Source organism: Bos javanicus, chromosome 15, assembly GCF_032452875.1.
Source record: "Bos javanicus breed banteng chromosome 15, ARS-OSU_banteng_1.0, whole genome shotgun sequence".
Taxonomy (NCBI): domain Eukaryota; kingdom Metazoa; phylum Chordata; class Mammalia; order Artiodactyla; family Bovidae; genus Bos; species Bos javanicus.
The window spans coordinates 17,084,360-17,103,874 of NC_083882.1; the positions used below are offsets into that span (position 1 = coordinate 17,084,360).

The 19,515-nt window shown below is 40.5% G+C and overlaps 1 protein-coding gene across 3 annotated transcripts in view; it reads right to left on the reverse strand.

Annotated features, from left to right (window-relative positions):
- ALKBH8 (alkB homolog 8, tRNA methyltransferase) overlaps positions 1 to 6,526 on the reverse strand; it is a 124,315-nt gene extending 117,789 nt beyond the window's left edge. For 2 of the 3 annotated variants that reach the window (XM_061440210.1, XM_061440209.1), the window contains exon 1: positions 6,272 to 6,377. In XM_061440210.1, the coding sequence (XP_061296194.1) occupies positions 6,272 to 6,315 (44 nt within the window). In that variant the 5' untranslated portion in view covers positions 6,316 to 6,377. Of the gene's footprint in view, positions 1 to 6,271 lie in introns of all 3 variants that reach the window. The other variant, XM_061440212.1, reaches the window with a different exon arrangement.
- Positions 6,527 to 19,515: the final 12,989 nt, after the last annotated feature.

Genomic DNA, 19,515 nt, shown 5'->3' on the forward strand with positions numbered 1-19,515 from the left:
AAAGGAAAAAAAAAGAAACAAAACAAAAAATTCACAGTAGAATATACAGTATGATTCCATTATATAAAGTTCAAGATTCAAAAGTAAGCCATATGTTGTTCAGAAATACATATATAGCATAAAAGCAAGGAAATAATAAATACAAAGTACAGGAGAGAAGTTATTTCAGGGGAGAAGAGAGAACTACAATATGAAAGGGACACACAGAAGTATTAAAAGTATTTAAGCTAGGTGGTGGTTTAGGTGTTTATTTTATTATTTTTATAAACTCTGTATGTTAAATATTTGGTATCTATAACTGTCAAAATAACAGGTATAAGAAACCATAGAATTATGTTTTCACTTTTTAAAGATATGTCAATCAGTAAGTAGTTCCTGAGTGCTTTCCCCAAAAGGTCTTCACACTATCCAAATCAGCTCCCTGCATCATGCTTTATTACAGAAGCCTGTTTTATAGCAAAATAAATACAGAATTTAACAAAATTTGTGATGTTTAATTTGTTGGCTTAATTCCTCCATCAGGATGTAAACTCCAGGAGAACAGAAATGCCAACACACAGCAGGTGCTCAATAAAAGTTTGTTAAAGGGGTAAACAAATGATGAGTGAACACACACATGCCTACTTAAGGACTCAGCACTCTACAGCATACAAATTCAATACATTGTTTATGCTTTCAACACAGGTTTATAAGTTAGTTGAGGAAAACAAACAAACATTAAACAATGAAAGAATATGACATATCTTTAGGTAATTAAGTGTTAATGTTCTTTAAGAGTGATATAGAGACAAAAAAGATAAGATTGATGTTAACTGGAAAAGTTTGGGAGAACTTCAAAACAGAAGGGGACTTGAGATGAGTATCATAGGACAAGAAGATTACACAGTCATACGGAAGGGAAGGGATCCAGAGAGGCAATAAAGAACAGAAGCTAAAAACAGAAATGGATGTGTCTGGCAAAGACACTGAGTAGCGACATAATTTTTTAGAAGAGCGAATGCTGGCTGACCCACCAATTCCACTCTCCACCCACTTGAAAGCCTTCAAAGCTAGCAAACAAAATAAACTTATGAACTTAAATAAAATAATTTCAAAGTGGCTCTTAAAGAGTCAAAACTCTATTAGTTTTTATATACAGAATAAAAATGTTGAGACTACTGAAAAAACGGCAGTAATCCAGCTTAAATAATACATGTAGCACATGAGACAGGAGGTAAGGCCAGTAAAATAGGCGAGCTGGACAGCACAATAGGGAAATGAGAGGCAAGAGGGCTTGCAATAATCCAGTTTAAGAAGTAGAAATGCTGTGTCTCATCCAGGGTAAAGGCTGTAGAAAAAAGGAAAAGGCAAACAGGGAGAGAGGGCAAAAGATAAGTTTTTTTTAGGCTGTGATGACTACTCAATAGGCTGTGATGACTACTCAGACATGAGGAAGAGAAGAATCGGACTGGTGGCTCAGACAGTAAAGAATCTTGCAGGAGACCTGGGTTCAATCCCTGGGTCAGGAAGATCCCCTGGAGAAGGGAATGTCTACCCATTTCAGTATTCTTGTCTGGAGAATTCCACGGACAGAGGAGCCTGGTGGGCTACAGTCCACGGAGTCACAAAGAGTGAGATCGGACTGAGTGCCTATTACTTTCACTTTGACTTTACTAACAGGACAGAGTGAGTGACAGAGAGGCTACAGTAATATCATTCCCAATTCTGACTGCAAAGTCAGAAGAGGGTCAGGAAGAGCAGATCAGTAAGGGGAAGTGGTAAGTCAGATTTAGGATATCATACATTTGAATTACTGGTGAGATACACAGTTCCAATGTCTAGCTGGCAGGTGAAAATATAAAGTGGCAAAGGAGAAGAAATAGGGTTAGAAAGAAAGTTTCTGGAGTCATCATTAGACAAGAAGGAGATAGCTGAATATACATTTTTAACACTGCACTATTTGTTCTGTTTGTCCCCTTCCACTGGACTACGAGCTCTTTAATGACAAAAATTAAATATTTTTGTTTCCCCACAGCCTCCTCAGACAATATAACACAGTGTTTAGAGGTCGAAGTTCTAGTTCAAACCTCAGCTTTACCCTTTATTAGCTATCATGAACCTGTGTGAGTTACTAAGTTTTTTCTGTACTTAGGTTTCTTCACCTATAAAATAGGAATAAGAGGGCCTATTCGTGGCACATAACTCCATCCAAACCCTGCCCTAAAAAATGTGACCAAACTCTACCATGGTTTATAGTAGCATAAAGCCGTATCTTAGGATGATCCCAGCTTCTCATTAAAATGAATGCCTGAACCTAGAGGTATATCAACAGATGAATGGATAAAGAAGCTGCAGTACATATATACAATGGAATACTACTTAGCCATAAAAAGAAACACATTTGAGTCAGTTCTAATGAGGTGGATGAACCTAGAGCCTATTATACAAAGTAAATCAGAAAGAAAAAAAAAAACAAATATTGTATTAATGCATGTATATGGAATCTAGAAGGATGGTACTAACAAACTCGTTCACAGAGCAGCGATGGAGATGCAGACATAGAGAACAGATTTACGGACAAGAGTGGGGGAGAAGAGGAAGAGGGTGAGATAAATGGAAAGAGTAGCATGGATGCATCAGAGAAGGCAATGGGAACCCACTCCAGTACTCTTGCCTGGAAAATCCCATGGATGGACGAGCCTGGTAGGCTGTAGTCCATGGGGTCACTAAGAGTCAGACACAACGAGCGACTTCACTTTCACTTATCACTTTCATGCACTGGAGAAGGAAATGGCAACCCACTCCAGTGTTCTTGCCTGGAGAATCCCAGGGACGGGGGAGCCTGGTGGGCTGCCGTCTATGGGGTCGCACAGAGTCGGACACGACTAAAGTGACTTAGCAGCAGCAGCAGCAGCAGCATGGATGCATATACACTAACGTATGTAAATAGATAACCAATGGGAATTTGCTGTATGACTCAAGGAACTCAAACTGAGGCTCTGTAACAACTTAGAGGGGTGGAAATGGGTGGGAGACATGAGGGAGATTCAAGAAGGAGGCAACATATGTACACCTAAGGTGAATTCAAGTTGATGCATGACAGAAATCAAACCAATATTGTAGGCCAATCATCAATCAATTAAAAATAAGTATTTTTTTTTTAAATGTTTGACTGAGAAAACTTAAAATGCTGCCAGGAAATTTTGCTATTTGTTCTAGCAACTCATAACAATGCCTCTGACCTTCCTTTTTTTTAAGGCACTTATTAAAAACAGCTTACAGTTGTGAACATGTATCAGTATCTCTTACAATTCAGAAGTTTTTCTCTCAAGGACCTGAGTGTTATTCTTTTGAAATGTATTTTGGGTTTGTTATGGTGTGCTTTTTTTTTTTTTTTTTGGCTGCACCATGTGGCTTGTGAGATCTTATTTCCCTGACCAGGGATTAAACCCATACCCTTAGCAATGAAAGCATGGAGTCCTAACCACTGAACTGGCAGGGAATTTCCCCTTTGAAATGTAATCATCAGGAAGCACAGGGCCTCTATGACCGTCTTTGTGACAGGATGGAATCCTAACTTTGATAACTGCCAGCTAACAAACAGGTGGCCTAAGTGCATTTCCACTGACCAACTCTACTGAGCTGGTACATCAGGAAGATCCCCTGGAGACGGAAATGGCAACCCATTCCAGTATTCTTGCCTAAAGAATCCCATGGACAGAGGCGCCTGCGGGGCTACCGCCCATGCGGTCACAAAGAATCACACAGGACTGAGAGACCAACACTTTCACTTTCACTCTACTGAGCACCCCCACACACCCTAAGCACTTACAAACAAATTGGAGCAGAGCTTAGCTCTTTCCCCTACTGTCCATAATTACCTAAATAAAATCTGTTTTCACTGTTTTAACTAATGTCTGGCTGTGCTACTCTCTGACATAATTTCATAACTTTCTTAAATGACTACATATGTCTATTACTAAATTACTGTTAATTTCCAGAAGAGCCAGATGAGACTGGTTTAAAGACCAAGAAAAGCTGAGGGGGCCTCAAAGAATTATCTTATTGCCATTCCATTCCAAGATCACCATTTTTGCAGTCAGCAATGAAGAATGGGGATGAATCTACTAAGAGTTTTTTTCTAAATAAGTTACATGAGCAAAGACTGCAAAGTGGAAGAAATGAGAAAGAAAAGAATCTGAATACATTGTTTTAAGTCTGACACTAAGAGTCACCAGCAGATGGAGCCTCATAATCACATTTCTGGTATCCCCTTTCCCTTCTTCCCTCAGTCAGGCAATAGTACTACATGTGAAGACAGGTCTGAGTCCCCTTAACAAGGAAAAGACTGATACCAGCTGCTGAGACCTGGAGGGGCCCCTTTCTAACAAGGCCAATTCCCTGGCCAAGGAATTTCCACTACTGCACAAAGGTGTGCACATGCCTTGCCATGTTATGGGACTGTTATGGGATGTGACAAGAGCAAGGTCACTATTTTATGAGAATATTAGCCATGCTGTGTCTGGCCTAAGCACACTCCCCATAGGATAATAAGAATTTTGCGATCGCATCTGGTCTGTAAGAAAGTTTAACCCCAATACATTCTATTGGATACTCCCCTAAGTGGAAATAATAATATATGTCTTATGGTCTCCTTGAATAAGAGCCTATAATGAACCAAGTAGTATAGACAAATGTTCCTGTGCTTGTACATAAATTAAATTAATAGCAAAGATTGGAAACAATTTGAGGCTTGGCTATAAAGTATATAGTACAGATATACAAATTACACATACAAATTTCTAGGACATACACATTATCAGTAATATGGGTTGACTCAAGGAAGGGAAAATAGGTAGACTGGGTACAGGAATGAGAAGGAGTGAAAGCTCCTCTTTTGCAACTTTTCAATTTAGTAGCTATTCAAATTGCATTATCAATTTTAAAAGGGGGAAAAAAATGATTAGCAAAAACTGACCCCATCACTTGTCATATCACTTCACTTTAATTCTTTGAAGAACAACTACTCTATCTTTTTTAATGCCCTCTTTAATGTGTTTATTCTGTTTTCCTCCTTTAACTTACTAAAATGGAAGAAAAGCTATAACAAAGATGACTCTTTGGAAAAGAGCCTGATGCTGGGAAAGACTGAGGGCAAGAGGAGAAGGGGACAACAGAGGATGAGATGGTTGGATGGCATCATCGATTCAATGTATAAGAGTTTGAGCAAAACTTATACAAAAGTGAAGGGCATGGTAGCCAGGAATGCTGCAGTCCACGGTGTCGCAAAATCAGACACCACTGAGCAACTGAACAACAATAAAATGATAGTAGAGATTTTTGTCTGTATTATTCACCCTGTAACACCCAGCACCTAGAGCAGGACCTAGCACATAGTAGCCAATCGAAAAACTCTTACTGAGTAAGCCTAAACTTACTGAATTTGCCATCTTACGTTCTAAACCTCTTCTTCAGAATTGAGTTTGGTGGCCCTCTTCAATGTTTTCATTAATATATGATGTGCAACTATATCCCTGCATTTTCACATCATATTATAACTACTTTGTTGTGTGCTGCGTTCACCCAGAAGGCTGTCGCCTAATTGAAGGCACAGAATTTGAGTGTCTGGCATTCAGAAAGTACACAGTAAATATTTGCTAAATGAAATCAGCCAAAACTATTGGCTCACACTACGAAAAGCACAAGAGTCTCAGGGATTACTCAAAAAAAGGGCATAGGAAGATACGGCAACCCACTCCAGTGTTCTTGCCAGGAGAATCCCAGGGACGGCGGAGTCTGGTGGGCTGCCGTCTGTGGGGTCGCACAGAGTCGGACACGACTGAAGCGACTTAGCAGCAGCAGCAGCAGACCACCAGCAACACTCTCGTCACTGCACTGGCAGGAATCAGAAAAACTCAAGCTAACACCACAGACCAATACTCCCCAGATTACAATCGCTTGTCTCCAAACCCTCCAAAAAGACTGACACAGGCACCACGGGAGCACATGCACCTCAAACTCTAACAGAACCACTCAACGCACAGACACCCTACTGCCCACGGACAATCCCTCCTCTCCCTGGTGAGGTCCGAAGCTCATGCGGCAGAAACAGGACACCGGAAAAGGCAACAAGGGAAAGCGGAGATATGCAGCCTTCGTTCCGACCAATAAGAAGTACCACAAATCTCCACCTTGGCTCAGGAGCGGTTCTCAGCAAACGAGAGCTCTCTCCTTCGCCAAGTTCTCCCACTCTAACACAGAAAACCGAGACGGATATTCTCACACAACTCACCCGGGCGCCGCCATGTTGGAGAAAAACTGCACTACATTTCCCATGAGCCTTGTGGGCGATGAACGGCGCTCCCAGAATCCCTTTCGCCTCCCAGAAACTAGCTAAAACTGTCTCTGCCAAGAGTGTTTAATTACTGAGGTGCCTCCTCTCCGTTCCAGTGAAAATTACGTTGTCTTTTGAGGGGGTGTAGTAAGCGTTGTGAGTGCAGCTTACTTGGAGTAGCTTCCCAAATGGACATGGTCAAACAGGTTTGTGTCCCTCGGGCCCTGATTAGTACCCACCTCCTCCTTGGACTGCGTGCATCTTTCTTCCTGAGTCTTATTAGGGGTATGGGTGGGGACTCTGGAGTCTAAAAGATGACTTGCAAGGATAAGAGAGAGGGAGGTGACTATGTATGAAGGTGCCCCGGAAATGATGAATACCACAGAAAGATGTGTGGAAGAATGTTGAGGGAGGTAAGACAGGAAAGATGGGTTGTCCTATATAATGGAAGACTTTACACCATTCTGTTGTGTAGGCCTAAGGGGATCCCTGAAAGGGACTAATATGACCAGAGCTTCTGGTGGGAGGTAGGAAGAGAGACTAAAAGAAGACTAGGTACAGGCTATTGCAGTGCTGAAGTGAAAAGGGAAAAGATTTGGTAACAGATCAGAAATAAAAGATACCAGGAGATGATGATGATTAGCTATTGTTTCTGCTGTAATGTTATTTGTGTGATGTGAATGTATTATAACCATTCTGCTTGCATTGATTATGAGCTATGTAAGTGCAGGGAAGGAAACTTGGGAGTAGAAAAGAAATTACTTCCTTATGGTGCTGCTGCTGCTGCTAAGTCGCTTCAGTCGTGTTCGACTCTGTGCGACCCCATAGACGGCCGCCCACCAGGCTCCCCCGTCCCTGGGATTCTCCAGGCAGGAGCACTGGAGTGGGTTATGGTGCTGATGTGGTGCCCCCATTTGCACCATACCACAGTGGACTATCAAGAAAACTTAAGGTTGGCTTCCCAGGAAAAGTGACATTAATAAGAGTGTTGTTGAGTGGATGAATGATTTATATGGAGAAGAAATTAAAAGGAAAGAACAAGATGCAAAGGCAGATAGGCAGCCACTGTGATAGTCCAGTAAAAAAGAGGGTGAGGCTAAAACTGAATAGCAAAAAGGAAGAGGTAACATCAAGCTAAAGATACCAAATCAAGCTGATATTGCACTTTGCAAACTACTGTAGAGGGCATAAGAGAAAACATGTTCAATTTTCACATTGCATTCTTGCTTCTGCTCTACTGGATGTTCAAACAGACAAACAATAGCAACAGCAAAAGGCACATACCACTAGGACTTTCTGTGATGACTCAAAGGCTTGAGTTGCCTGGTATGCTACCCACCAGTGACATCTGACTTTTGAGCATTTCAAATGTAGCTAGTACAACTAAGGAACTGAAGTTTGATTTTTTTAACTAATTTAAATGTAAAGAGCTAGCTGCTGCTGCTGCTAAGTCACCTCAGTCGTGTCTGACTCTGTGCGACCCCAGAGACAGCAGCCCACCAGGCTCCCCCATCCCTGGGATTCTCCAGGCAAGAACACTGGAGTGTGTTGCCATTTCCTTCTCCAGTGCATGAAAGTGAAAAGTGAAAGTGAAGTCGCTGAGTCATGTCCAACTCCTAGCGACCCCATGGACTGCAGCCCACCAGGCTCCTCTGTCCATGGGATTTTCCAGGCAAGGGTACTAGAGTAGGGTGCCATTGCCTTCTCCGAAGAGCTAGCTAGCTAGCTAGTGGACAAAATATGACATTATGTCCTGCTAACCAATTTCAGTTTATTTCATCTCTATATCCACTCTGCTTGATGGTACTGGAGCTTTTAAAACTTGAATTTCTTAGCCTCTGTGAAACAACTCCTAGTTTTCTTTACACTTTCTGATCACTTGTTTTCAGAGTTTTTCACTAGCTTCTCTCTCTTTCCATGATTAAATGCAGGCAATCCTTCGTGTTTTGTGTTTGACCCTTTTATCTACAATCTCCCTGTCTGCCTCTTCAACAGATTTGTGAATCTTCTCCTAATTTTTATCTTCAATCCTTTCTTCCCTTTAGGAGGCAGTTTGATTTAGTAAAAACAATATGAACACTGGAGCGTGTGACCTGAAGTAGAAATTGCAAAATAACATTTGCCATATCAATCAATGGGGATTGATGTAACAATTTGACTATCATATAGAAAGTAGCTATTAGTGGTTGTTCATTCCTTTTCTACCCTCCTGATCCTGAGTTATAGACCCAAATTTCCAACCACTTGTCCATCCATTCCTCCTTAAAAAAAAGTAGATACATATATATATTTTGGCCACTCCTCATGGCATGAGGGATCTTAGTTTCCCAACCAGGGATCAAACCCCAGGCTCCTGCAGTGAAAGTGCCAAGTCCTAACCACTGGACTGTCACAGAAACCCAATACAGAAAAAAATTTTCATTCTAAGACAGCCAATCCAAAAAGTGGTACTGGGAAAACTGGACAGCTACATGTAAAAGAATGAAACTAGAATGCTGTCTAACACCATAAACGAAAATAAATTCAAAATGGAGTCAAGATTTAAATGTAGGGCCAAAAATTATAAAACTATTAGAGGAAAAGATGTTCAATATCACTCATCATTAGAGAAATGCAAATCAAAACCACAATGAGGTAACACACAGTCATAATGGACATCATTTAAAAATCTACAAACAATAAATGTTGGAGAGGGTGTGGAGAAAAGGGAACCTCCTTGCACTGCTGGTGGAAATGTAAACTGATACAACCACTATGGAGAACAGTATGGAGATTCCTTAAAAAACTAAGAATAGAACTACCATACGACCCAACAATTACATTACTGGGCATATACCCTGAAAAAACCATAATTGAAAGAGATGCATGCACCCCACTGTTCATTCAGCATTTTTTTTACAATAACTAGGACATGGAAGCAACCTAGATATCATTCAACAGATGAATGGATACAGAAGTTGTGGTACATATATACAATGGAATATCACTCAGCTGTAAAAAGAATGTATTTGAGTCAATCTTTGTGAGGTAGATGAACCTACAGCCTGTTGTATAGAGTGAACTAAGTCAGAGAAAGATAAATATTGTATATTAATGCATGTATATGGAATCTAGAACAATAGTATGGATGAACCTGTTTGCAGGGCAGCAATGGAGATACAGACATAGAGAATAGACTTGTGGACACAGTGGGGAAGCAGAAGGTGGGGAGAATTGAGAATAGCATGGAAACGTATACTTCACCATATGTAAAACAGATAGCCAGTGGGACTCTGCTGTGTAACACACAGAGCTCAACTCAGTGAGCTGTGGCAACCTGGGTGGGATAGGGTGGGAGGTGGGAGGGAGGTTTATGACGGAAGGGACATATGTATACCTGTGGTTGATTCATGTTAATGTATGGCAGAAACCAGCACAATATTGTAAAGCAATTATCCTTCCATAAAATTTTTTTAAATTTTTTATTCAGTACTTTTTATACAAGCCCTTATCTTTTGCTCAGAATATTGCATGGATCATTTTTCCCAGAGATTACTCCCTGAAGTGATTTCCAGCTACATTAAGACCCTGATTTATTCATTGTATAACTTCGGTGTCTTCCATAGTCTTGTAATAACAGAAATTCAATAAATGTTGAACTGAAAAGAAACCTAATTTGAAGATAGAATTCATTTTTACCTGAACCAAAAGCTTTACACAGTGATTTACAATAATTTTTCAAAGGTATTAAACGCTTACTTAATAACTTACCTTAGTAAAACCCATTCTCAATTTCATGATAGGTGAGACTAGTGCAGAGGTTGGCATGATCTTTCCATAAAGGCCCATATAATAAACTCTCAGCTTTGTGGCCACATATGGTCTCTCGTCAGATATTCCTGTTGTTGTTGCGGGGTCGGGGAGAGGGCCACAAGTACAAACGCTTTAAGAATATGAAAACCTTTTGGACCTCCCTGTTAGTCCAGTGGTTAAGACTTTACCCTCCAAATGCAGGGGCATAGGTCCCACCCCTGGTCAGGGAGAATCCCACATGCCATGTGGCACAGCCAAAAGCAAGAATATGAAAACCCTTCTTAGCTGCCTGGCTTATGCCAGCAGGATTTGGCTCATGGCTGTAGTTTGCTGACCCCTAGGTCCTCTTTCCTGGACTCCATAATCCTGAATACAGTCTCAAGGTTAAGCTAAGATTGGCACCACAATCTGAAGACCCTTATTACAAATTATAGTATAAATGAATTTAATCAGATTAGTCAATTACTACATTTTACAGTGTAGTAGAGATCTGTCCCACAGCAGAGTTCCAAAAACTAGGGATACGAGCAACATGTCATTTAGAATTGCTTTTAGTTGCTAGTGACAGAAAACTGAACTGACTGCTTGTAAACAAATAGTTATTTTTCCTCAAATGACAAGCTATCCAGACAAAAAGCAGTCACTGGCACTGGTTCTGCTATTCTAAAATATCATCAAGAGGATCTAGGTGGTTTCTAGTCTCCTGCTCCACCATCCTTAGTATGTTGAGTTTATCTTCATTCTTGATGTCCCCTGGTTACAAGGTAGCTGCTGCCACTCTAGACACCTTGTCCACCCTCCCCCACACACTAGCATCTCTAGCTGGGTACAGTAAGCCGAGTCTCCATCTTTTCATCTAGGAAATGGAATCTCCCTCATTTCTTTGACTACATATGGCTTACATATAATATTATGCATGATAATGGACACCCAGAGATATCCACACTCTAATCCTGGGAACTTGTGAATATGCAGATATAATAAAGTTTGCAGAACTTTAAAAAGATTATCCAGGGACCCAATATAACATGATTCCTTAAGAGCAAAACATTTACCAAAGCTGGAGCTAGAAGAGATCAAGCAGAAGAAGTCAAAAAAGTTTCAACTGTGAAGGATTCAACACACTTCTACTTTCTGAGATGTAGTGGTCCATCTGCAAAGACTGAAGAGAGGCTCCTATGAGCTAACAAGGAAATGGGGACCTCAGTCCTACAACCACAAGGAACTAGTTTCTACCAACAAACTGAAAAGTGTGGAAGCAGATCCTTTCCAGAGCATTTTCATAAGAGCTCAGCCAGTCAACACCTTGATTCTGTCCTTAAAAAACTCACAGCAGAGAGACCAAGCAAGCTAACCCAAACTTCTGGCATTTGTAACAGTGAAATAACAAATTTGTGATAATTTTTTACATCAGCAATAGGAAACTCTTATTACACATGCTTACTCCAGACCAATCGTTAGCTAAAGGGAGGGGAATTACCATGACTACTTTAAGCTAGTGATGATTAATTCTGAGGGGCTGGTATGAGGCCCATACTCCCTGAGATTAAGAGGCCTTGATACTATATCTGGAGAAAAATAAAATTAGGAGTCTATTAGCAAGAAAATGGCACCCCACTCCAGTACTCTTGCTTGGAAAATCCCATGGACAGAGGAGTATGTTGGGCTGCAGTCCATGGGGTCGCTGGGAGTCGGACACGACTGAGCGACTTCACTTTCACTTTTCACTTTCATGCATTGGAGAGGGAAATGGCAACCCACTCCAGTGTTCTTGCCTGGAGAATCCCAGGAACGGGGGAGCCTGGTGGGCTGCCGTCTACGGGGTCGCACAGAGTCGGAAACAACTGAAGTGACTTAGCATAGCATAGCAAGAAAAAAATAAGAGAACATCTGTTGGATAGACAGTTAACAGCATGCTCCATTGGGGGTTCAAAATTTCATTTGGCTGGATTATCATAATATGGTCTATCTCAAAACCTAAGAGAAAAGGATGCTAGAAAGAGGAGTACTCTCATCAACTAATAAATATTCAAAGGTAGCATTCTAATAGTTATTATATTTCATTCAAGATTCCTCACTCAGAAAACACTGAAAATGTTCCCAAAGCCTTGAAAATTGTTAATATTTATTATGATTCCAAAATATGATTTCACTACAGCTTCAAATTCAATTCCTAGGACTTCCCTGGTGGTCCAGTGGTTAAGAATATGCCTGCCAACACCTGGGAATAGGTTTGATCCCACATGCCACGTGGCATCTAACAAGAAAAGCCACTAAATGAGAAACCTCCACACAGCAACTAGAGAGTAGCCCTCACTTACTGCAGCTAGTATATTGTCACCCTGCTTATTTAACTTATATGCAGAGTACATCATGAGAAACGCTGGGCTGGAAGAAGCACAAGCTGGAATCAAGATTGCCAGGAGAAATATCTATAACCTCAGATATGCAGATGACACCACCCTTAAGGCAGAAAGTGAAGAAGAACTAAAGAGCCTCTTGATGAAAGTGAAAGGAGAGTGAACAAGTTGGCTTAAAGCTCAACATTCAGAAAACGAAGATCATGGCATCCAGTCCCATCACTTCATGGCAAATAGATGGGGAAACAGTGGAAATAGTGACTGACTTTATTTTGGGGGGCTCCAAAATCACTACAGATGGTGATTGCAGCCATGAAATTAAAAGATGCTTACTCCTTGGAAGGAAAGTTATGACCAACCTAGACAGCATATTGAAAAGCAGAGACATTACTTTGCCAACAAAGATCTGTCTAGTCAAGTCTATGGTTTTTCCAGTGGTCATGTATGGATGCGAGAGTTGGACTATAAAGAAAGCTGAGCACCAAAGAATTGATGCTTTTGAACTGTGGTGTTGGAGGAGACTCTCGAGAGTCCCTTGGACTGCAAGGAGATCCAACCAGTCCATCCTAAAGGAGATCAGTCCTGGGTGTCCATTGGAAGGACTGATGCTGAAGCTGAAACTCCAATACTTTGGCCACCTGATGCAAAGAGCTGACTCATTTGAAAGGACCCTGATGCTAGGAAGGATTGAGGGCAGGAGGAGAAGGGAACGACAGAGGATGAGATGATTGGATGGCATCACCGACTCAATAGACATGGGTTTGGGTGGACTCCAGGAGTTGGTGATGGACAGGGAGGCCTGGCATGCTGCGGTTCATGGGGTCGCAAAGATTTGGACGAGACTGAACTGAACTGAACTACAACTAGAGATAATCCGCACACAGAAACAAAGACCCAGCCAAGTCAAAAAAAGAAGTTTAAAAAAATTCAATTCCTATACTTCACTTATGAGATTCCTAATTTCCCCTCCTCCATCTACCCCCCACTGCAGACCATCTGTTTTTTGCTACTTCCTGTATTTCCCCCTCTGTCCTTAGTGACAAGTGTGTTCATTTTGATTTTTTCTTTTTCCTATTTTTGATTTTTAAAAAACATTTTTTCTCAGTCTTTCCTCTCCACTTATTTCATCAATCCTGGATAACTGACAAATTTATACGAAATTTACTTTCCAAACTTCACCTTCTCTGCTGCATCCTTGGATTGCTGGCTTCTTGAAACTCCATCAAGAACGTATTATTTAAAACCACTTGATGTTCACTGTGACATTTTGAGGACTGAATGCATTATTCATTGCTATAGTGATGAAAATTCAATGAAAAGTTTGCAGTTTTATAAGTCATATGATGAAAGTATTGCCATGCAGTAACAGAGGCAAAAGTAATAAAAAAAGAAAAGGGGCCAGTCTTTAATATGTAATACAAAACATAAGATTCTGCTTGGAGGATTGTGTTTTGGTCCATTGCAAAATATGTAAGCTATAAAGTATTGACCAACTCCCACCACCACCCCTTCCCCACAAAATGGTTAATTCTTGATGCTGAAAAATTGCTTACTTCCAGAATATTTTTCTGCAACATATTTTTCAAGTAGAAGAGAGTAAAAACATAACAGATATAGGGTTTTCCTGGTGGTTCAGTGGCAAAGAATCTGCCTGCCAATGCAGGAGACACAGATTTAAGAAGATCCCACGTGCTGTGTAGCAACTAAGTCCATGGGTCACAACTAGTGAGTCTGTGCTCTAGAGCCCAGGAGTCACAACAGTTTGCCCACATGCCTCAACTACTGAAGCCCTCATGTCCTAGAACCCGTGCTCTGCAAAAAGAGAGGTCACCACACTGAGAAGACCGAAACCTGTGACTAGAGAGCAGTGCCCACTCACCACAGCTAGAGAAAAGCCAGTGCAGCAACAAAGACCCAGCACAAGCAAAAATAAATAAAGTTGTAAAAAAAGAGAGAGAGAGATAATTCAGGGTGCAGGAAAATCTTTAGAGTGGCCAAAGGAGTAGGATTTATGATTTTTTTAAGTTATGATAAAACAATTTCTGTAATGTTTGTCTTTACAAGAAAAAATTTCTCTTAAAAATATATAAACAATTCATTTTAAAATGTCTACCTGCTTTAATGGCTTCATACTATCATTAATCTCTCAAAGACCCCAAAATACAAAGATACTTGCCCAGAGAGGGCAATTTCATCATTAACTACCTGGGTATAAATCCATGTTTCATATAATCTCTATAATCAGTTCTACTTTGGGGAGACTTGCTAGAGCTGATTAGGTGACCTTAGCTTTTACTTACATGATGACTGAGACCTCTTATTAGGAGCATCCATTTTGCCACTTTCTGTTGGTTATTTGTGCTTAGATTATGATCTTCATCTTCACTGTAGAGAATTTACAGTTTTCTAACTCACTTGTCCATTTTGCAGAAATAGTTTTGGGGTTATATAAGCATTTACCATGGAATCATAAGTTATTTTATCTGCTTCCACTTCATTCTCCTCATGTCAGCTACTTACATTCACACCAATCTACAAATGTGTGCAACTGCTGCTAAGTCACTTCAGTCGTGTCTGACTCTGTGCGACCCCAGAGACGGCAGCCCACCAGGCTCCCCCATCCCTGGGATTCTCCAGGCAAGAACACTGGAGTGGGTTGCCATTTCCTTATCCAATGCATGAAAATGAAAAGAGAAAGTGAAGTAGCTCAGTCGTCTTCAACTCTTAGCGACCCCATAGACTGCAGCCCACTAGGCTCCTCCGTCCATGGGATTCTCCAGGCAAGAGTACTGGAGTGGGATGCCATTGCCTTCTCCACTACAGATGTGTACTGAGGATTAAATCGTGTAATATTTTAAAGCATTTATTAATACAGCAATGCCTAGCATAGAGGAGTCCAAACATGTTATATAATAATGCTAATGATAATAGTCAGTATCTCACACATAATTGTATGCTCATCTGGTATTTATTTTAAAAAAACCTCAGAGAATTGAAAAACTTGTCTACATGCTGGAAAATCTACACTGCCTTGCCCACCTCACTTCTGGTGCTCCCAATAAACCATGAGAACTAACCTCATTGGTTCCTCTAAGACAAAATTCAGCACTGTGTTATATTTTCTCCACTAAAAATACATAATATCCCAAAAGGCTTTCCCTGCCTGCCAGGCACAAGAATCATGTCTTGCTTAAAGCAAAGCAGGGAGGGGCCAGAGGCAGCCTCCCTGCCTGCGAACTCCCACTCTAATGTCTTCTTTTAGAGCACTTCTTAAAATCTGTGACATGTGACAATCAGACATGCAGATATAATGAAACCCCCGGTATACTAAATGTGAGTAGAGATTAACTTGATAGGTAGAATTCCAACACATTTTCCCAGATAACCTAAGCTGTGCACACTGCACATCAGAGGCCTGCACTTGAGCTTATGTCTCAAAGGATGGTCCTCAGACTAGTTGCATCAGAATCACTGCAATACTTGCAAAAACACCGAGGTCCATACCCCGTTAGATATAATAAATCAGCTAAAATCAATATATGTTTTAGTAGTTTCTCTGAACCCCAGTGAATTATAGTGTCTGTTTCAAAATCTCTGGGGCCAGCACCCAACCATCTTCTTGCTTAACAAGCAGTCTTGCTTCTAACCATTGAAGAAAATTATCAACATAGAGCTCTTAAAAATCTGTTCCAGAGTAACAAACTGTCAAGTTTCTAATGTATTTTGAATTTTTATTTCAGATGAAATGTAATTTTATAAGGTTCAAGGGACCAAGAAGATACAGACGATACAGTGCTCAGATTATCAAATTATTAAAGAACCCATATGTGGGGAAATTAACAAGATGGCACCAGTCAGGTTCTCTCACCCCACGCTCTCATGCCCTCTCACCCCATGTTCTGTAAACAGTAACTTTGCATGCTTATGTAACAGCTGAGATCACTTATAGCATAGTGCTTGCCCGTCATGAGGTACTCTCTTGGCCACAGGCTACTTTTGTTTGGAAAGCATACATAAGCTTCAACTGAAAAGCCCTGGGGGCTGCTGCATCGAGGCTACATTGGAGGAGCGTCATGGTTATGTTATATGAGGTTATGGTATGGCTACATTATGGTTATGTTATGGTTTTGTATGGCTGCTGCTACAGCTGCTGCATCAGCCCAGAGAGAGGCTGTATTATGGCTGCCATGCCAGCCAAGAGAGAATAAATGTGCTGCTGTTCCTACAGTGCCTCAAGTCTTCTTCCAGCCTCTTAGCTCAAGCTTTTCCTACCCTGGGTTCAATGAACAGTGTGAAAAGTAAGACAATTGGCATTATGAACAGGATCAATGACACACCATAAAATTATCTTAAAATAATTCTAATTATTGACATTTCCATATCCCATTTTATAGATAAAGCAACTTAAAAGACAAACTGTATAAACTGTTTAAGTAGGAAATAGTTTTTAAGACTGACTTACATTCATGTCTGTGCTCTTATATGAATAAAAGGGCACAGTTTTATAAATTAAAACATATCTATCTACAGCTACATTTTTGTGAGGTATTAAATACTATACTTAGGAGAAGGCAATGGCACCCCACTCTGGTACTCTTGCCTGGAAAATCCCATGGACAGAGGAGCCTGATAGGCTGCAGTCCATGGGGTCGCTAAAGGACACGACTGAGCGACTTCACTTTCATGCATTGGAGAAGGAAATGGCAACCCACTCTAGTGTTCTTGCTTGGAGAATCCCAGGGACGGGGGAGCCTTGTGGACTGCCGTGTATGGGGTCGCACAGAGTTGGACACAACTGAAGCAACTTAGCAGCAGCAGCAGCAGCAAATATTATACTTAACATACTTTATTATTTAATCCTAGAAAACACAACCCTGGGAATAAATTTTATGTCCTCAATTTGACAGATATGGAATCTGAGGCTCAGCGAAGTTAAGCAACTTTTCCTAGATCACATAATTAATAGTAGAAGAAGGACTCCAGCCCAAAGCTCTGCCTCTTTTCTAATTGCAATCTTTATGCTCAGGAACAACATTGCAGAGAAAATGTCTGATATTTTGAAGTCTATCCAAGAGCTATGATTCAAATATAGACATGATAAATGAAAAAATGTTTTATATAAATGGTTGCATTTCTTAAGCAAACACATGCAGAAATAATTTACACAGTATAACTTTAAACCTTCAATAAATATAGTGTACCCAGAGTCTCACAAGCTGGAAACAAGATTGTTGGGAGAAATATCAATAACCTCAGATATGCAGATGACACCACCCTTATGGCAGAAAGTGAAGAGGAACTAAAAAGCCTCTTGATGAAAGTGAAAGAGGAGAGAGAAAAAGTTGGCTTAAAGCTCAACATTCAGAAAACCAAGATCATGGCATCCAGTCCCATCACTTCATGGCAAATAGATGGGGAAACGGTGGAAACAGTGGCTGACTTTATTTTTCTGGACTCCAAAATCACTGCAGATGGTGACTGCAGCCATGAAATTAAAAGACGCTTACTCCTTGGAAGGAAAGTTATGACCAACCTAGACAGTGTATTAAAAAGCAGAGATATTACTTTGCCAACAAAGGTCCATCTAGTCAAGGCTATGGTTTTTCCAGTGGTCATGTATGGATGTGAAATTTGGACTGTGAAGAAAGCTGAGTGCCGAAGAATTGATGCTTTTGAACTGTGGTGTTGGAGAAGATTCTTAAGAGTCCCTTGGACTGCAAGGAGATCCAACCAGTCCATTCTAAAGGAGATCAGTCCTGGGTGTTCTTTGGAAGGAATGATGCTAAAGCTGAAACTCCAGTACTTTGGCCATTTCATGCAAAGAGTTGACTCATTGGAAAATACTCTGATGCTGGGAGAGATTGGGGGCAAGAGGAGAAGGGGACAACAGAGGATAAGATGGCTGGATGGCATCACCAACTCAATGGACGTGAGTTTGAGTGAACTCTGGGAGTTGGTGATGGACAGGGAGGCCTGGTGTGCTGCAATTCATGGGGTTGCAAAGAGTCAGACACGACTGAGCAACTGAACTGAACCCAGAATCTTATTTGAAAGCTTAGATGCTTTATTATTAATTTCCAAAAAAGACAAGCGGCATTAATTGTCTTGTTTTCTTTTGTTGTTTCAGTTTGTGTCATAAATGATTGGCTGTCACCATTTTCTCAACCAATTTGAAATCATAGCTTCAGGGACCATGTGGGTTAGTAGAAAGTTAACTAGACCTAGAATTTAACTAGATCTTTCCAACATCTCTAAGAAACCTGTTGACATTCTCAGAATGAGAAATTAATAATTAGCATTGATTATGGAACTCTTCATGAAATCTAAACATAATAGAAATAACTTTGAAAAATCATATGAAATAAGAAACTTAGTGAAACTGAATTATTGAGGCAATAATAAAGGTAGACCATGATCTCAAGTTAAAATGTTTTCCATGCCTGTGAAAATAATTGCTTGGGGTTTATGAGTCTCTGACAGATTTCTTATGCTTCTATTACAAATTCCTCCATAGTTTTGAATGCTCTTCCAATTTATAGTCCAATGACTATAAATATTATCATGACAGTGGCTTCAGGTTGTTGTGGCTAAGTTTTGTCTGACTCTTTGTGACCTCATGGACTGTAGCCCACCAGGATCCTCTGTCCATGGGATTTCCCAGGCAAGAATACTGAAGTGGGTTGCCATTCACTTCTCCACGGGATCTTCCTGACTGAAGGATCTAACCCACGTTTCCTGCATTGGCAGGTAGATTCTTTACCACTGAGCCACCTGGGAAGCCCAGAATAATGTTAATTGGTTCTAATCTGACCCAAGGATATTGAGGTGGGTAAGGTAATTAAACAAGCCTTGGATGAGAGTTCAGGAAACAAAAGGAGTTAGTGACAAATTGTTAAAGAAATGGAATCTAGAACCTAAGGAACTATACTAAACTCATAGCCATATTCCTTTAATATAGCAGGTACTTTTGATTAGGAGATAGCAATAGTGGAAGCAGGAACTTGCAGAAACAAAAGAGATACCAATAGTATTTGGAAGTCAGGAACTTGC